The following is a 17,473-nucleotide window of genomic DNA, read 5'->3' on the forward strand; positions in this document are numbered from 1 at the left end:
AATTACTTCTTATTCTTGGCAACTGTACGGCAGGGGTCCTGTGTAGATGACAGCCAATTGTATATTTAGCATGTTAACACTTACATGGTATTGTAAAGTACATACAATGCTTTGCCAAAAATATATTGCTATGGTATCGTACAGTATGTCTCCCTTCCTTCTTTTCCCAGGATGTCTTGGGACAAGCCATTTGCTTTATTTTCCTGTTTGCCCCTGCGCTGCTCACACAATGGTCCACCGATCTATAAATATGCCAACAAAAGAGTTTAAAATAAAACCAAATAGAACCACTGAGTTTTTTTTACCAGTCTACTTTATTTCATTTTACATTGCATCGGAGTCTTAGTCACATGTTTCACTCTTCATTTAACAAAGTGCATTGATTAGACAGCAGTATTGGCAGAAGCAGTTTTGGTGGTGGAGTAGTTTGCAGTTTTGCAGAATGTGCATATTTATTTTTTCTCATGTGGCCATTAGAAGTCTTAGTTTGCATTTATACATTCCCTTGATAGGAGTCATCAAGGCACGACATTGGTAAAACTACTGATAAAAGAGCAGAACACACTGGAGAGTGAGTTAGAATCTGAAGTAGGCCACAAGCTTAGGTATGCCAAGGTAATATTTTTTAAAAAGGTCACTGCCTCTTTGTGTTAGAAAACTAGAATTTCTAAAAGTAAAACATGAGAAATATGCTTGAGTTTAATAAAATAACTGTTTTGCATTTTACAAAAGCTACTCATTAAAAACAAACTGACACCACTAGGCTACTCTGCACATTTTCATTACAGTACAGTATATAAAAATTAAGTCAACATTGCAGTCAAAAGGGAAAAGGGTGGGGGCAAATGTGGGTTTCGGACTTTTCAGTTTGGATGGCGCGTTTCCAGTGGGGTCCAGTGTAGCCTTGGGGAGGGGTGGAAGGGGTCAAGCGTCAACGGGTCAGTGAGAGACGTTAACAGAAAGCTCCTTCAGGCTGAAACACAAGGCAAACAGGAAACAAACGAAAAACAAGGTCACACATTTTCCAGTTGTCTGGTGGATGAAGCAGCCACCACCACCGCTACGCCTGTGCCACCCAGTGTGCCTGCTCCTCTGGAGGCACATCTGAAGCTCACTTAGCAGCTTCCTCTAACAAGGCGTGACAGGGGCTCGCAGGGGTTGGGAGACAGCTAAGGGAGGAAGGAGACAAGAATTGCCATTCCTTCAAAGCTTGCGCTGTGGCTCTTAATGCAGTAGGTCATAGATGCCTGACATGCAGAGAAGCGCTAAAAGACATGCTTTGAAGATTAGGATTATTATTATTATTATCAGCATTGCCATCATCATCACTGCCACTGCCTCAGAGTAACGAAAAAAACAAAGAAATTGTGGGATGTTTCCGTTATGGCTCCAGAGATCCCCAGGCACTGTCTGCTCACTGAAGCTGTTTGCAGATGGAGCCGGTTGTGGCAGTCCCTTTTAAATAGGCTGCTACATTATTTTGTTGTCTCTGACTGAACACCTCAAAGTTCATGTCAACGGAAAACAAAAGACAACTCTATGCACCAAGGAGAGTATGAGTGTTTGTAAAGGAGATGTATGCATCTTATATGTAAAGCCAAGAACATTACGCTGCAGTGAATGCTATAACACTGCGCAGTATGTAGATAAAGCATAGAGGTTGAGTAATTATTCAGAGGTCTTTGATTTGATAGCAGGGTCTAAGAGACACACAAAAGCAAAACACAGTTTAATTAATCTGGTTACATAAATGCCAACACCAAGGGGACCTATGTTGTGGTAATGTTTGCTCCCAATTCACATAATGTTTTACTGCCCTCCAGTGGTAAAGAAAAAGCACTGAAACGAAGCAGGTGACAAAGTGTAGTGTTTTACCTTGATAGTAGTAGGTCAACATCCTTGACGTCAGCTGGCTTTAACTACTCAGTCTCTTCCTCCTGTTAAAAAACAGTCATGTATTAATGACAAATACTTGCAAGGAGAACCATGAAAGATGACAGAGGTAGACAATCCTTAAGAGTGTATTAAATGATGTGTTTTGAGTTGCTTTCTGCAGAATTGTGATTATAGTATCTTAAGTTTTCAAAAAATCAAATAATTGAGTACAAATTGGTGCAGTCTATGTTGCTTGTTGTTTCAGCCCCTTTGTCTCAGTGACCATGGTCAGATCCATTGGGCTTTAAGCTTAGTGGATTTAAAAAAAAAAAGATTACAGTTGGATCTGCTTAGTTTGTTGCACAAATAAAAGCAATGATGATACCTCCAACAGACAAAAAAAGCCAAAAGCTTTCCTCTCTTTTTAAAACAACTGTCTTGTCTCTAATTGCTCTCCCGCCAGGACTCCTAATTCAAATAAAATCAGTGATTACTGGGTCTGAATTATCAAGATGCACTATTCGAGTGCATTTGTGTCCCACACAGATCCATCCTCCTAATAAGAACAAAAAACAAACAGGCATGTCAAGCACAGGAAGCAATTCAGACATGACAAAATACATTTTACTTGTTGCTGTAATTCTACTTATGTTTCTTCCAAGTCTTCTTCTTCCTTTGATACGTTAAAAATGAAAGAGAAAATAAGGGGCTTGTGTGAAGTCATGGTCCAAATGACATGAAGGTGAGAGGACTTCACGTTTGTGTTTGTAGTGAGGTTGGTTTAAAAATGGAGTAGTAATCCGGAGAGGTGCACTTGCCGGTGGCAACAACGGCAGGGACGAGAGAAACTAATGACCCACCACAAAGTTCTATACATCCTGAGATGACCTATGTCAAGTAATTTTATAGCCCAATATCACAAATTTACCTCAGAGAGCTTTACAATATGAGAAGCATATAACACCCTCTGTCCTTTGACTCTCACATCAGATAAGGAAAAACTCCCCGCCCCAAAAAACTTTAACAGGGAAAGAATTGTAGAAACCTCAGGGAGAGCAACTGAAGAGGGATCCCACTGCCAGGCTGGACAGATGTGCAATAGAGTCTTGTGTACAGAACAGACCAGCATGGTGAAATTAAGTGAGACAAGAGTGATGCTTAAGACGGTGCACCATATAAGATGATGTTTTTAAATCACTACATTGTTTTCTTTAAGTAATCAGTCAGCTGCAGTGGCTGAGAACTGCTCCTTGTTGGTTCCAGTTTGATGACTGGTTTCTTGAAGTAAAAAACACACTCACCAAGTTACAAAGGGAGTTGACATCATTGTCTAAAATTAGATGCCACAATCACTTAATTCCATCCTGTTGTACGGATTAAAATAGTAAGTGCCAAACACTATCACACAAACAGATCTACATGACCTGGAAACAATTTAGGCAGCAGTTCATAATATCCAAATATTTTTCTGTGTTGCAAAAATAACAAGAAGTACGCCATGTCATCCATCCTCTTTGGAACTTGTCACATCCACTTTGTTTCAAAGTGCTCTTGGCAAAGGAAACGAAATACATGACTTCTTAAAAAAAACAAAAAAAGACGTGTCCCCCTGTCAGGTCAGAGTGTCCCCTCTCCATGCAACATAACAAAACATGTCCAAGTTATGCTTGTGTGCACACAGGCTGAGTTGAACAACACAACACAACTTTCCACCTGTTCTCAAGGCATCAAAACAACAAAGTAAAGCTGTCTTGGCAGACTCAGAGAAAATGCCTGAACAAATGTTCTTTGATGCACACTGCAGCACTAAACTAACAGCAAATATTGTGTGGTGCCATCTTTGAAGTAATGCTCATCAGTGAAAAAACCAGAGCTGAGTCACATTTCCACAATGTGCACTGCATGTCACACAACAGCCTTGGATGGAAACGTTTGCATACACCTGTCGGATCATGCATAGAAATCCCAATCCCAATAAGATTCACACTATTAAAAAAATTTACAAATATACCTCTTGTACTTCAGCCTCTTCTTCTTCCTATGGAAGATAAAAGCAAAAAGTGTTTAGGATGTGAATGTCACAAAGAAGAAAAGAAGATCAACATAATTCGGTACACTTGGTCCGTATATTGCATTTTTGGAACACTAAATCCACCTACGGTTTAAGTCAAATATTGTCATATTTATCATGCTGCACACCGTCAAGCATCTCCATGGAAAATAATCGACAAGTCCATGCAGAACACAGGGACAAAAGAAAGAGGAAGGACAGTGGAAACCTCTAAAGGCTATAAAGCATAAAACAAGACACCACAAACCACAGAATCTACCTCACTGCCTTGTTCGTCTTGCTCCTGCAAGAGAGGTGTGACAACGACAAGACAGATGGAAAGGTAGAGAGGAAAGAAGGCAAAGCAAAGCAGCATATGTGATAGAAGATCAGGCAGAGGTTGGAATGTCTCAGAGAAGCAGAGCTCCTTAAGAAAGTTAGAAGCAATGCTGTGAGAAAACTTGCTAAGTTGATCACGAACAAATTCAAACCAAGAAACTTGCAACCCTGTCCTAATAAATGAATGTGCAGTGTGAGAAACAACGTGTGAGCAAGTGCATAGATTTGTTTTCAGAAGTGGCCGGTGCACAATGAAGCCGAGGGTCTTCCTATATGTGCATAAAAAGCACTCACTGCTGCTTATAAAGCTTATTACTGTGAGGAGGCTACGCTCAATGGTGTTTTAAGCCCCCTACATCACCTTCCAGGCAGCGTTGCGATCGTTGACTTCAAGGCACCTAACCCTAACCTTAACCCTAACCCTAACCATAACCAGTGCCTAATCCTAGTGCCTTCCAGGCAGCGCTGCCTGGGGGGCTTAAAACACCAATAAAAGGAGGCTACCCTGTTGAGTGAATCAGTATTCTCTTATCTGGAGAGTAGGAGGATGCCGTTTAGAGAGAAAATCAAACTAAAACCGTAAAAGTGTGAGGGTCAAAAACAAGCTTTTAAAAAGTGAAAGAGACCTGTTTCCCCTTGCCCCCAGTGGGAATTACATTCCTGTGTGTGAGTGAATGTTCAGATGTGTGTTTGAGCTTGTGAGTGCAAACAGGGATGCAGAATAGGGTAAACCCTTGAGAACACAATGTAAATTCATTGCACACATACTGTAGTGCAATAATAAAACTACTGTGGCTTATGTAAGTCAAGGGACTTAACATTATTCAGTATATTACATTATTACCTCTCTAGAAATTATTCCTATATTGGCAATGTCCTTATGACAAGCACTGGAGGTCATAAGTTAAATCATCACTGCATATGTGAGTGGATAGAAACAATTCACACTTGAGGTTGCGAGCAAAACCTCTTGGTATGGCCAACAGTGTTGTCCTGAATGACTCTTTATTCCTTGGTGGGACAAAGTAAAAGATATATTTTGAAGGAATGCTTGATAGGGGGGGGGGGCAAAGGAAGCAAGAAAGGGAACTGAGGAAGGCTAGGGGCAGGTGAAAAAAAAAACATCACATGAATCTACCTCAAGCTGTCGTAGCTCTTCTTCCTCCTAGAAGTAAATAACAGATAGCAGGTCAGCAGGCTGTGTGGGGAGCAAAAGAGCACACAGGCATGCGCTATACAAAAGTCTTCTGATTTAAAATGGAAACTATATGGGGTGGTTGAGGTTGTCAGGAAGCAGCTACAGAAACTGGAAAGAAATGAGGAACAAGATGTTAGCAGAAAGAGAAGGGAAAAAATGGAGTAGAATGACGAAGAGATGGAGGGGGAGAGAAAGGTGAAGTGAGCAAGTTAAAGAGTATACAGATGAGTGGGAACAGCAGACCAAGACCCCCGTCCCCCGTTCCCCCAACCCAACCAGAGCAGCCTTCCCTGATCTCTGCACCATCAAACCCACACTGTTGATGACTATACGGTTGAGCCGCAGAAAGAGACGATCACCGATGCACAGTTACCTCTGACTGCAAATCCTCTTCCTCCTGGAGGGAGCAAACCAAAAGATGGACAAAAGGGCAAAGAAGGAGTCAAATGCCGTACCGTGCGTGCATGAGGAACAAGACTGGTGTGAAGACCAGCCAAAGAACCTCTGAAACTGATGCAGCTAAGTGATGGAAATTGAGTCAGACGATTTCAATGGTCTGGAACACGAACTGAAGAAACATGCCAATTCTTACATGCAGCTACCTGAAGTAGAAGGTGGAAACTGTGTGTGAACTCAATTCAAATTAGCTTATGACGGCAAGAACTCAATAAACCCCACATTACCAGGGCATATAAAAGTGCAACGTAAAAGCTAGTTGCAAAATGTTTTAGTTATAAGTGGAATGTACCATTTTTAAAATATATTTTTCTCAGTGTTGTGATGCTGCTTAATTTTTTTGATGATCATGACATGCTTTTCCACCACAATAATCTGGCAAAGAGGGCCTGAATGGTAGATATATGTTTTTAGAGGCTATAAAGGGGGGGGAAAGGTTACACTAAAACTGGAGTGTTAAACACTGCAAATACTGTCACAGTGGGTTTGTACCTCGGGATATGGCTGATCATCTTTCCCATGGATATTGATTAAAAACCACATTAATGTTTGAGTAATAAATAAGTCATTTTAAAAATGGGAAGAGAAACTCTCAATAATATAAATTCTTTTTGAGGCTCTTAAAACCAATGGTGAACAACAACAATTAGCCTAACTTCTACTTTGCAATATCAAGCAGCACCTGAAGAAAATGTTTTTTTTTTAAATATTATTATTAATCCAGCTTTAAAAAATTAAAACAAATTAATTTGACAGTTGTAACCAAGTTAGCTCAGTCGGTAGAGCACGCGCACATATACAGAGGTTCATGCCTCAATGCAGAAGGACCAGGGTTCAAGTCCGACCTGTGACGATTTCCTGCATGTCTTCCCCCTTTCATTGCTTTCCTATCATTAAATGTGGAAATGCCCAAAAAGTTAAGTTAAAAATTAATTTGACAGTTAATAAGACACCCTACGAGTTCAGCTCATGCTAGTAATCATTATTTTAGACATTTTCAGATCACTGGCAAGCAAACATCAGTGTGTTCATAAACATTTGATAAACCTACCTGTTCTTCTTCCTCCTCTGCCTGGGCCTGCTGACAGAAGAGATAAGAAAGTATTAGAGATGTCAGACAGACTAATCCCCACACATAACACATATTCATACAAAAACAGCATCCACAGATCAGGCTTATTGAACCAAACAAAGTGGGGTGTTTGTGGGACCCTACAGACACACCTTAATCAGACGGTTAATAGTGATTGGATATGCAGTGAAATGTGGGATGGAAGACAAGTAACAATGTCATCAGCAAAATACAAAGACACGTGAAGGGAAATAAAAAAAACAAACGGATGAAAACCCATAAAAAGTTGCAAAAATCAAACAGTAAAGAAGTTAAATGTCCAATTAACAGTGAACAAGAACGGTGAACAGGAATGTTACACATTTGTGGTTTAGTTAAGAAATAACTGAATCCAGATAGACATGACAAGGAGATGCGGTACGACAGGCACTTAAAAAGGAGGCAAACCCTTAATGTGGAAGAAAAGGACAACATTAAAGGGACAGTGGAGATGCTGAGGGAAGGAAAAACAGAGCATTCCAGGAATGATAGGAAGGTAGAAGAGAAGACATTCAATTCAAAACATTCAAGGGATGAAGGGAGAGGCAAAACTAGGAGAGGTTGGATTGTAGTTGAGTGGCAATTACTGTGTCTTCTGTGACCTCGTCTGTTTCTTCCACTGCCTGGTCCTCCTCTGCGGGGGCCTCGTCTCCTGCTGTTTCTCCTTCCGTGGCTTCATCATTTGCAGTCTCTCCTTCTGCTACCTCCTCCTCCTCCTCCTCACCACCCTCACCTTCCTCCTCCTCATCAGCTGCCTGCTCCTCATCTCCGTGTGCATCCCCATTACGCTCATCCACTGGAACCTCCTTATTGTGAGGTGAAAACAAATGATGTGATTAAAAAAAAAAAAACACTTAGAATAATATTGGAATAGTTGTTCAGGCACTGTTTCAACAGCACAAAGATGGCCAGCTGATCAGTTGGAGAGATTCAGAAACTTAAATGGTAGGTGTTAGTCAATCCTGGGAATAAAGTGGAGGAGGGGAAGAAGTAGTAGAAGTTAAAAGGTATCAGTACGTTCTTTATAAAAATCTAAAGTTTGGAATGATGCATCGAGGATTGAAGACAGCCTTTTTGTCACATGTGAGAATCAGGCATGGCCTTAAAGGAATAGTTTGATAATAGTTTGTTATGTGGTGTCAGACTATTACAGGTTAAACAAACGAGGTTTAGAGGTGCTGGTAGGCGGATATTGTTATCTCTGGACATAGCCAGGCTAGCTGTTTCCACCTGTTTCCAGTCTTTGTGCTAAGCTAAGCTCAAAGGCTTTGCTGGCTGTAGCTTCACATTTACCTTACAGAAACAAGTGTTGCATTATTTTTCATCTAACTCTCAACAATAAGCCCAAAATGTTGAGCAGTAAAAGCTGGAAAGAAAATGCACCAAAAATAAACTCAGTTTGTACTTTGTTAATGCAGCATTGCATAATACCCTGTGGGACAGCAAAAGGCAGATCACCGGTTCAGCTAAGCGGAACTCTTCAGCTGTGTTTTTAGCTAACCTCATGCCAAAAAATCATAAAATCTTCTTTAGTTACTTTAAATCACAAAGTAGAAAACCAGTGGAGTAACATCTTTCATATCCTGGACCCACATTACTTAAATATTATTCTATTTTAAAGATGTTTAATGCAGGATTTAAATGTAGAAAGTGAATGGCGTAGGTTCTTTGGTATCTTTAGATTTGGGCTGAAGTAATTTCCACTCTGGTGAAACTGAGGATTTTCTTTTGGGAGGAAAATTGTTAGAAAGTCACTGGAACCAAGAAGAATAAAAGAAACAAAATGCTTTTTTTTAAAGTATGCATTGAAGAAAAAAAACACAATAATGAAACAAAACATCAATTTTCCCAATGCGAACCAAACATATTGCACTTTGTAAAGTCTTAATCATCGTAGACAGGATTGTAGAAACATGATGCTTCACACCTCTGTGACAGTGCGAACACAGTGATGCAATGTTATATGTTATAATGACAACTCAGTATAGTGTGTTATTGTGAACTAAAGATTCTAACTTATGCAGAACACAAAACCTTTAGTCAATGGGATGACTGTGACAGAGTGGAGGAGAGGAAATTAAGGGTCTGTTCAAGTCGACAGGTATGGACAGAAGTTAAACTGGGTGGAAAGGAAAAGGAGGGAAAAGAAACACAGCATGATGGGAGAAAATGAAATTATCGAAGGCATTACTATTGAGTCATCAGGGTTCTCTTCTGCATTAGTTTCCTCAGCATGAGTCCCGTTCTCCAGAACATGCTCCTCGTCAGCCTGTTCTGCTTCCTGTGTTGATGAAATGATCAGGTTAAACATAAGAGTATCAAACACAATCAGGGCTTGAAATTGACTGTTTGGATCACCAGACAAAATCTCCTCAATGTTTTGAAGTTACAACCACTCTGAATATTGTCAAATCAAAATGTTTTTTTTTAAATAAAAGGCTATTGTATCCATTTCAACATGTTTAAGGTTACAATTATATATGCTTTATCAGTTATTTATGAATTTTGTTGTAGGCATTAAGCTCTGACAATGTGATTATGCAAGTTATGGTATCTGGTATTCTTTATAGTATTTTGGACTCTATAGTATATATCTATCTAGTGCATGAAAATGATTTTGCAGCATTCTGGATCTGGTTTAAATTAGTTGTGCTTATTTGTTTTCCTCGAGACGACAGAGTGTGGCGGGCGGGTGAGGGATTTTGGTTCCTTTTCGGTTGTATTGGTTTGTTCTGTATGTTGTGTATATAAAATATAAAAATAATAAAAAATGTATCATAAAAAAAAAATTGTGCTGTCTTGTAAGCCCATGTGGGCTGTATGTGGGATGTATGCATAACACAATAATAAAAATGTCATCATCATATATACAGGTATTTGGCAGGTGTTCATTTCAAGCCCTGTGCAGGGCTTTATTGATGCTCTGATAATTGCTTGATTAATTATGTGGATGGCACAGCCATAATGGTTTTAGTGAGATTTTGCCAAAGTTGTATTGTTGTAGTAGTTAAAAAAAGTAATATCTTAAATGACTAATGCCACATAATAATCACTACAAACAGCTCAAGGATATGATGCATTGCAGAAAGTCAAACTAGAATTTGTTTAACCGAGTTGCATGCTCAAGGACAATATAGCAGACAATAAGCTCTCTGATTAAACAAAAAAAACTGTTGATGCTGTCCCAACACATCATATTCACAGCCTGGCATAGGGTTGAAAGAAATTAGATTATTATGTTTAGAAGTTGTTTTTTGTCCACAGTAGCAAACAGAAAATAGTTCCAACCTTTGACCCAGGAGGAGGGGGCAGCCCCAGGAAGGCATACACCATGTTGTCCTCCTTTGCATCGAAGAATGTTTCATAGTCCTGCATGAAAACAAAAGAAAACATTCTTTACCAATTCACTACATCTTCTATTCCTAGTACTTACTCATCTTGAGCATGTATGTACAGTGTAGTAATTGTATATAGGCCTACTGTAAGTTCAGAGGATAATCAATAACAAGTCCTCTGATTATAGCACTTTATGGTTCTCTGTACACCTGCCCATGTGTCCCATGGCCCACATTGAATTGTATATTGTGTATTATACTGCAGAGGATTGCACATTTTGAAGTGAAGTCTGGGGTCAATCGATGGTTAATAACGACGAGTCTTTCCTATAAGAATGTTTTTGTGTACTTACCCCACAGTAGCCATTTTCATTGAAAATCTGAGGGGGCAAGGGGATCCCGTTGGCAGGCTTCTTCTCCTCAGGGACATTCTGCCTCATCCACATGCGGTTCTCCTCGTTGCAGGCAATGTCCAGCTGAGTGTAGTCTACTTTAAGAGCCTCCAGGAAGCCAACCACATCTTGCTGCTTCTTCTTGATCTGGGAGGCAGAAAAATAAATAACATAAGCGTTGAGAGATCAACACTGATTGGACAGTATGTGGGGGAAAAGGCTGTAATATGTAACTTCCAAGATTGAAAATTGCAGTTTCTTTCAGGATAATAGGTGTGCCCTTTCCTGGTCCCCTGTCTAAAAACTAAATAAACATGATGAACACTGGTGGGATCTGTGTTTTGTAAGATACAAAGTAAACTAGTGTATTCAGTCATACATTGACATCTACTCATTTCTAAACACAGTATGTGGACCTTGCACCTATCCCAGGAAGACAAGACAAGCTTGGGGCATGCAAACAAAATCCACTCAGAGGATCAAACACAGCTCTTTCTGCTGTAAGACCACACTGCTAGCCAATTGGGCCACCATGTCATCCCTTGGCTGGTTCAAACTGCTTACTTAGCTTTGCCAAAAGTAGATCCAGAAGATAAAATTCACCCCTCCCTGCTGTGGTTATCACCGACTTGTCACAATTACCTCAAGGTATATCTGATCATAAATAGTATGCAAACGCTGTTTCTTAGGGTCATCATCTCCACCAACACTGGTTATGTGGTCTAAAGCGTCCTATCGGGGTCCGTGACATTAAAAAAAAAACTTTTGGGAGCCCTTGTTCTAGAAAGCTCTGCATGTAGGCTAAATCACACAAGACTTACGAGATAATTGAAGTAGGCTATTGAAGCAGTGCTGAAGCATAACAATAAGAACACTTCAAGTCATAAACATGCCAATCGGCTTTACGTATGAGAAATCAAAGGCAAGTGACATTCATTCGAGGTTTAGCGCTGTTGAATCAGGGTGAGTGAAAGTCCCGATCGGTTTAAGAAGCTACAAACGGGAAAGTTGACTCTATCGAGAAATCAGTCGCACGGACGGAATGCTTACCGCAGTGGATCCCGATGAAGAGGCGAGAAATACTTTGATAACCATTTTGTTACAATATATTTTGTAGAGTAGCCTATGCAACAAGTAGGCTCTTAAAGGAGCAGGCGGCCTCCTCTATTATTAGAGCTCACCCAGGACGGAGACACAGAACTGAGATCACACACACACACACACACACACACACACACACACACACACACACACACACACACACACACACACACACACACACACACACACACACACACACACACACACACACACACACACACACACACACACACACACACACCGCTGAGGCTATTTTTGTCTCCAAGCTCCATTAGTGCAGGATTGGCGGGTTGGCCCCTAGGGGCGCAGCACCACATAGACTGATTGGCAACTTCAGCTGTCTGTCGCAGAGGACAGTGAAGTCTCCAGCTCCTTTGCCGAGTGCATATATGGACAGAAATAGCACCGACCAGCACATAGGCTGTCAGGCTTTGGTTTCCAAACGCAGGAACTCTGGCCCGTTTAGGGGACAAACATAGGCGTAGCCTATATTTTTTATATTTAGAATATCATTTTATATTGCAACTTTTCTATAAGAAGTGTTTCCGATTAACTTTGAGTTTTTACAGTAGAAAAAAAAATATTTATTTTATTTCTATAGCAAAAATAAATAAATAATCAAGGTAAAAGTAAAAGTGTTTACCAATTGTTCCGCTGGTTACCATGACAACCGTGACAGTGTCTTTACAAAAAGGCCCATCCGTTGATAAAATGATTTAGCGTTAATGAGCACCTAGCTAGCTAAATATTTGTACCGTAATATTGTATAACTTGTACCGTCAGCAGTGAGCAACAGGAGAGAAAAGAGCAAGACTATTTGCGAGGAAAGGTATGATGCTCTTATATTTTCAGGCTACATCGATTAAATATATGAAAAACCAAGTTAATGGTGGAGAAAATGTTATTTTTGCACCTCAGTCAAAGTAGGGACCAAAAAGAAAGGTTGTTATTAAACTTTTAAACCGTGATTACATACAGGCATACAGTTTTGTTGAGCTCAGAAAAGCTTTTTAGATTGTTTTAACCCATCAGTTGTATCCTACTTTATTTTGACTTTGAATAAGTTCACTGTTTTCCTTTTTGTTCTTCTTTTCTCAGAGTGGAGAAGACTAAAGAAGTGATGAGTGTGAGGCGGCTTTTGCTGAACATGTAAGATATATATGATATCAGACTATGTATACATCGCCTCTTTTGTTTCTCCTTTACAGGATGGAGCAGGCCATTGCTCACAGGGAGGGAGATGGTGATGCTGTGAGCTGCAGCACTGACACCTCTAGGTGGTCCTCTCCCCCCAGAGTGTGCTGTGACTCTAATAGCTCACACTACTCATCTGACTTTGAAGACCAGGCTGACTCACTTACAGACAAGAACCCAGAAGTCAAGACATCAGACAAGCAGCAGTCATCAAAAACATGCGGAAGAAAAAAAGGCATTCTATTGAAAACCTGTGTAGTAGCTCTTGTGTTGTTTATTTGTAAACATATTGGATGCAATTCACACTATTGTGAGTTTTGTTTTTATTTTTTTAGGTAAAAAAGCACAAGGGCCCCACAAGTATAACACAAACAACAGTGCAAACCGGCAAGTCCTGAAGTTGCCGCCGATCAAGCCCATGCAGGTTTCAAAGTCTGCCGACTTGAACTGCATCAGGGAGCTGAAGAGCCAGGTGTGGCATCTGCAGCAGCAGCTGGGCGAAGCCAGGACTGAGAACAAGCTGCTGAAGAGGCTCCAGCTTCGCCACACGGTGGCACTGCAGCACTTCCAAGACTCTGAGGGCAGCCTCTCACAGGTTGGTTGGTTTTGTCCCTTTGGTATCACTGCTCAGATGGTGGGAACTCATCCTTAAAGGTCATAATTCTTTTATCTTTGTGAACCACGGATCCTACATTTACTCTCATTTAACATCCAAAATGACAAGCTGCAGATCTTCTGCCTGGAGAGAGGAACCAATGCATGCTCATTGGTTTATTTTCACAGGCAGAGATCTTTTTTTTCCTTCTGTTTTTCCAATTAATGCCTTTATCATTTCCCAGCAATAATTACAGCAATGTTCTTACCATTTCTCTTAACGCCATCCCCAGATCCTCACCAAGCACAGCAACGAGGTCCGAGTCCTGCAGGTGTTGCTCCGTGAGACCCGTGCCTGCCGTGACAATCTGGCAAGGCAGCTACAAACCACAGAAAATAAGTTGCTAAGTGCAAAGGCCAGTCTCCAGCACCTGCAGCTGCTCAGCCAGGATCACAGCCTGCTGGAGAGGGAGGAACTCGCCTTCAGACTGACTAGGGCCTATGCAGAGCTGGAGGACAAGGACAAGAGGATATTGGTATGGAGGAGCAGGGGCGTGGGATGGTGGTGGGTGATACTATTCATACTGATACTCTAGAACTCCTAGCAGCCCCCATTGCCACAGCCAATACACTGCAGATACAAACGGTAATGGGAATTTTTAGGATTTTATTTCTTTGCTCGCTTCCTCTTTAATGCTATATTCTAGGACTTGGAGAAGAATGTTGAGTTGTGCCAAGCCTCATTCAATCGCCAAATGGTCACTGAACAAAGAAAGATCAAAGAGGCGAGAAAGATATCCTGCTATCTGCAAGAGCAAATTTATCAGCTAAACAAGGAAATTCAAGTAAGTTAAAAAAGATTTGTTTCCCAGGATATTATTTACAGCATTAGATATGTCCTTGTTAACATACAGTATTGTTTATTGTGCAAGCTTCTGTCTTCAGTGATGGTAGCAGTTCCACAGCGGTTTGCATCCCATAATAACAATGTTTCGCATATCCCACTTGACTAAGCATTTGTGGGAGAATTTGGTTAAGATGTCTGGATCAATATTTTCCACAGAATATTGCCCATTAGTCAACTACAGATACGGAGAGCTTAATGCTTGTGTTTGATGGTGTAATCCCTGCTTTGTGGTCTCCAATGACACAGAGAAAACCAAACATTATAAATTAAAGTTCTATGCAAGCATTTCCCAGGCATAGATTTCAAATGATCTTAAAATTTTAATGATATTCCACAATAACTGTCAAGGTTGCTTTGGCTGAACATGTAAGATATATATGATATCAGACTATGTATACATCTCCTCTTTTGTTTCTCCTTTACAGGATGGAAAGAGAAAACTGGAAACACACAATATTTACTCCAACAGATCTTCCAAAAAAGGTATAGAAATATAACAAGCTACTCTAACTCAGTTTGGCTATATATAATTTGTTTTGGCTTAAGTGGGTTTTGTCTGAGTCGTTTCTAATTTACAGGCAGTGAAAGCAAGGAGGTTCAAACAGATGGATTAGTCCTTCTCCCCACTGCGGCTGCAAGTTATTTGGAGATAGAATATATGACTGAAGAAAGGCTGGAGGAGCAAGAGAGCTCTGTGAACTGGGTATCAATCAAATATTGTGTGGTGTATTTTCAGAATTTTTACACCCCATTTTACTCGTTTGCCTAACTGTTGATTTATGCTGAATGTACTGTAGTTGTGGCGAGATAGGACATTTGAAGACATTTCCTTACCTCTAAAGACTTTTCAGATCTGTAATTTTTGTCGTATACTGTATGAATGGGTGTTATTAATCCAAATAGTTCAAGATTTTGTTTTCATACTAATAAAGCCTGTGTATCATTTCAGTGTTGTTACAATCCAGTGCAGGAGTCTTTGGTAATAGAAAAGCCAGAGACAGAGGTTCCTGCAAATGTCACATTAGAAGAGAATCGCCAAGAGTGTACTGAGATATGTGCAGGTGAGCATTTAATTAATGTTACATGTACAGTATACTGTAATGACAACTACAAGCAATGCACACGTGTAAGATGTTGAAAGACAATATACAATAGTGGTACTAATCCACCAACATCTCTCTCACACAAGATAACAAACACCACAGACATTAAGAGCAAACTTAGAATGGGGTCTTAGTAATGGAGCTAAACATGTTTTCTTTTCAGGTCATTCAGTATTTATCAATAGGGTAGTCCTTGATCCAACACTTTGTTTCAAAAGTCATGTAAAAAAAGTAGCACAGGTAGTCAAATTTAATCTTCAAAATTTCCGACATATTCGAAATAATTTATCCATGGTTGTTGCTAAAACATATTTTTATTCAATGAGTATTTCTCATTTTGACTATTGCTTGACTACCTGGTCTCTTGCTTGCCCCAAAACACTTGCAACCATGGAAAGTGTCTATAAAAAGGCATTAAAAATATTTGATAAAAAACCGCTATCCCACCACTATTGTCATGTTATAAAAAAACATAGACTATTGGATTTTCAAAATATGATCAATTTGAAAATGGCCTGTTTGATATACTCCTCCACCATTGAAAGACTTTATCAAATCTAAAGAAAATTTGCAGAGGACCACTCAAGCCTCTACTAGAGGAAACTTGATAATACCCCACAGGCGTACCACCTTCGGTCAGACGGTTTTGTCTGTCCGAGGTGGGAACCTGTGGAATAGTCTTCCTCTAACATTGAGAGAATGCCCTACATATAGCTCGTTTAAAGCTCAGTTGAAAAAATGGCTATGGGCAAACCAAAGTTGCACACATTAGTGGGTATGTTGTATCTTTTTCTGAATTTTTTTATTTTGTAATGTGCATATGGATATTTGAAGTTGAATGAATTTTTAAGTCTCATGTGAATACTGTATATAGGGCTTTTGTTAATTTATTGATAAACAATGTACCTTTTGTAGATGTAAATTTTATTATGCAATGTTTTGTGACCTGTGTGATCTTAGCCCGTGGGACTACGGATGGAAATTAGCCTTTGGCTACAATCCGGCATGTTTACATGCATGTATTCCATGTTTGTTCATTAACATGCACTGTCCCAATCAAATAAATAAATAAATCAAAAACAAAAAAATATTTGTTTTCAGACACCAGTGAGCATGGTGGTTCTTCAGAAGAGAGCCCAGAATATCAAACTGAGGGAGAAAGTGATGAAGAAAAAGAGGCATCAGAGGCCCCACGGGTGTTAGAAGAGCTAAAAACAGAGGAACATGAGAGCGAAATGTCATACATAGAAAAGTCTCTAAATGCAACTAAACCCAAAAGAAAAGGATACAAGCTCCCCAAAATCAGACACAACTACACCTATAAACAATCTATTGAGAACCTGCACAGTGGAAGACCTGCCTACAGCAGTGTGGACTTGAGTCCCTGTCAAAGTGCCAAGAGCCCGATCAAGTTGGAGACCCTCAGCAGTGGTATTCATGATCTTTGTCTACAAGCTGAGAAATCCAGGAGAGATGGAGTCTGCAGCCCTCAGGACGAATAAAGGGCATTCAAAAAACACATAGCAAGCTGATGAGGAACACTTTGGTCCGAGTAAAGTCACTGATTTAGTGACTATACGGAAGAACACAGCTGAGCGTTTACTAAAAGTGGATGAGGGAATTTTTTTCTGTAGTGGAAGCAGAGTTTCTCATACTGAAGTATTTCTCTGAATGAATGATTGTTTGACCAAGAGCTACACACAGATCCATTGTAATATATCTACTTTGTTTTAATTCTTTACTACAAGAAAATCTACCTGACTTGTTCTTGCTTGTGAATTCCCAACTTTTAACATTTGAATAAATAGAAGCTTATAT

The 17,473-nt window shown here is 40.0% G+C and overlaps 2 protein-coding genes across 18 annotated transcripts; one reads left to right on the forward strand and one right to left on the reverse strand.

Moving 5' to 3' along the window:
- Positions 1-772: 772 nt before the first annotated feature.
- On the reverse strand, positions 773-11,982 carry sh3bgr (SH3 domain binding glutamate-rich protein). Of its 15 annotated transcripts, none has more exons than XM_028574326.1 (11): positions 11,807-11,982; positions 10,718-10,903; positions 10,318-10,398; positions 9,221-9,310; positions 7,617-7,835; positions 6,970-6,996; positions 5,836-5,859; positions 5,403-5,429; positions 3,887-3,913; positions 1,876-1,937; positions 773-973 (listed from the first exon to the last, which is right to left on the reverse strand). In XM_028574326.1, the coding sequence occupies exons 1-10, from the start codon at positions 11,849-11,851 to the stop codon at positions 1,920-1,922; spliced, it is 744 nt and encodes a 247-aa protein (XP_028430127.1). In that variant the 5' UTR covers positions 11,852-11,982; the 3' UTR covers positions 773-973; positions 1,876-1,919. The 15 variants fall into 15 exon arrangements, with proteins under 15 accessions (XP_028430127.1, XP_028430126.1, XP_028430128.1 ...); XM_028574325.1 differs by having other exon boundaries at positions 6,970-6,999; XM_028574327.1 differs by lacking the exon at positions 5,403-5,429 and having other exon boundaries at positions 6,970-6,999; positions 11,807-11,981.
- Positions 11,983-12,496: 514 nt separating this feature from the next.
- On the forward strand, positions 12,497-17,472 carry LOC114553163 (lebercilin-like protein). Of its 3 annotated transcripts, XM_028574321.1 has the most exons (10): positions 12,497-12,686; positions 12,956-12,983; positions 13,066-13,286; positions 13,387-13,646; positions 13,939-14,181; positions 14,353-14,490; positions 14,978-15,035; positions 15,131-15,255; positions 15,502-15,613; positions 16,757-17,472. In XM_028574321.1, the coding sequence occupies exons 3-10, from the start codon at positions 13,067-13,069 to the stop codon at positions 17,155-17,157; spliced, it is 1,557 nt and encodes a 518-aa protein (XP_028430122.1). In that variant the 5' UTR covers positions 12,497-12,686; positions 12,956-12,983; position 13,066; the 3' UTR covers positions 17,158-17,472. The 3 variants fall into 3 exon arrangements, with proteins under 3 accessions (XP_028430122.1, XP_028430125.1, XP_028430123.1); XM_028574324.1 differs by lacking the exon at positions 13,066-13,286 and having other exon boundaries at positions 12,956-13,006; XM_028574322.1 differs by lacking the exon at positions 12,956-12,983.
- The last annotated feature ends 1 nt before the right edge of the window (position 17,473 follows it).

This window comes from Perca flavescens, chromosome 3 (genome assembly GCF_004354835.1).
Source record: "Perca flavescens isolate YP-PL-M2 chromosome 3, PFLA_1.0, whole genome shotgun sequence".
In the NCBI taxonomy this organism is placed as follows: domain Eukaryota; kingdom Metazoa; phylum Chordata; class Actinopteri; order Perciformes; family Percidae; genus Perca; species Perca flavescens.

Bases quoted from the DNA above. Each gene is read 5' to 3' on its own strand.
- sh3bgr (XM_028574325.1), bottom strand. From the start codon at position 11,851: ATGGTTATCAAAGTATTTCTCGCCTCTTCATCGGGATCCACTGCG. The intron at 9,311-10,317 runs GTTGGAACTATT...TCATCAACACAG, and splicing joins CCCCTCCTCCTGGGTCAAAG to GAAGCAGAACAGGCTGACGA. The intron at 5,430-5,835 runs GTAACTGTGCAT...ATTTACTTCTAG, and splicing joins AAGAGGATTTGCAGTCAGAG to GAGGAAGAAGAGCTACGACA.
- LOC114553163 (XM_028574321.1), top strand. From the start codon at position 13,067: ATGGAGCAGGCCATTGCTCACAGGGAGGGAGATGGTGATGCTGTGAGC. The intron at 13,647-13,938 runs GTTGGTTGGTTT...CGCCATCCCCAG, and splicing joins CTGAGGGCAGCCTCTCACAG to ATCCTCACCAAGCACAGCAA. The intron at 14,182-14,352 runs GTATGGAGGAGC...GCTATATTCTAG, and splicing joins ACAAGGACAAGAGGATATTG to GACTTGGAGAAGAATGTTGA.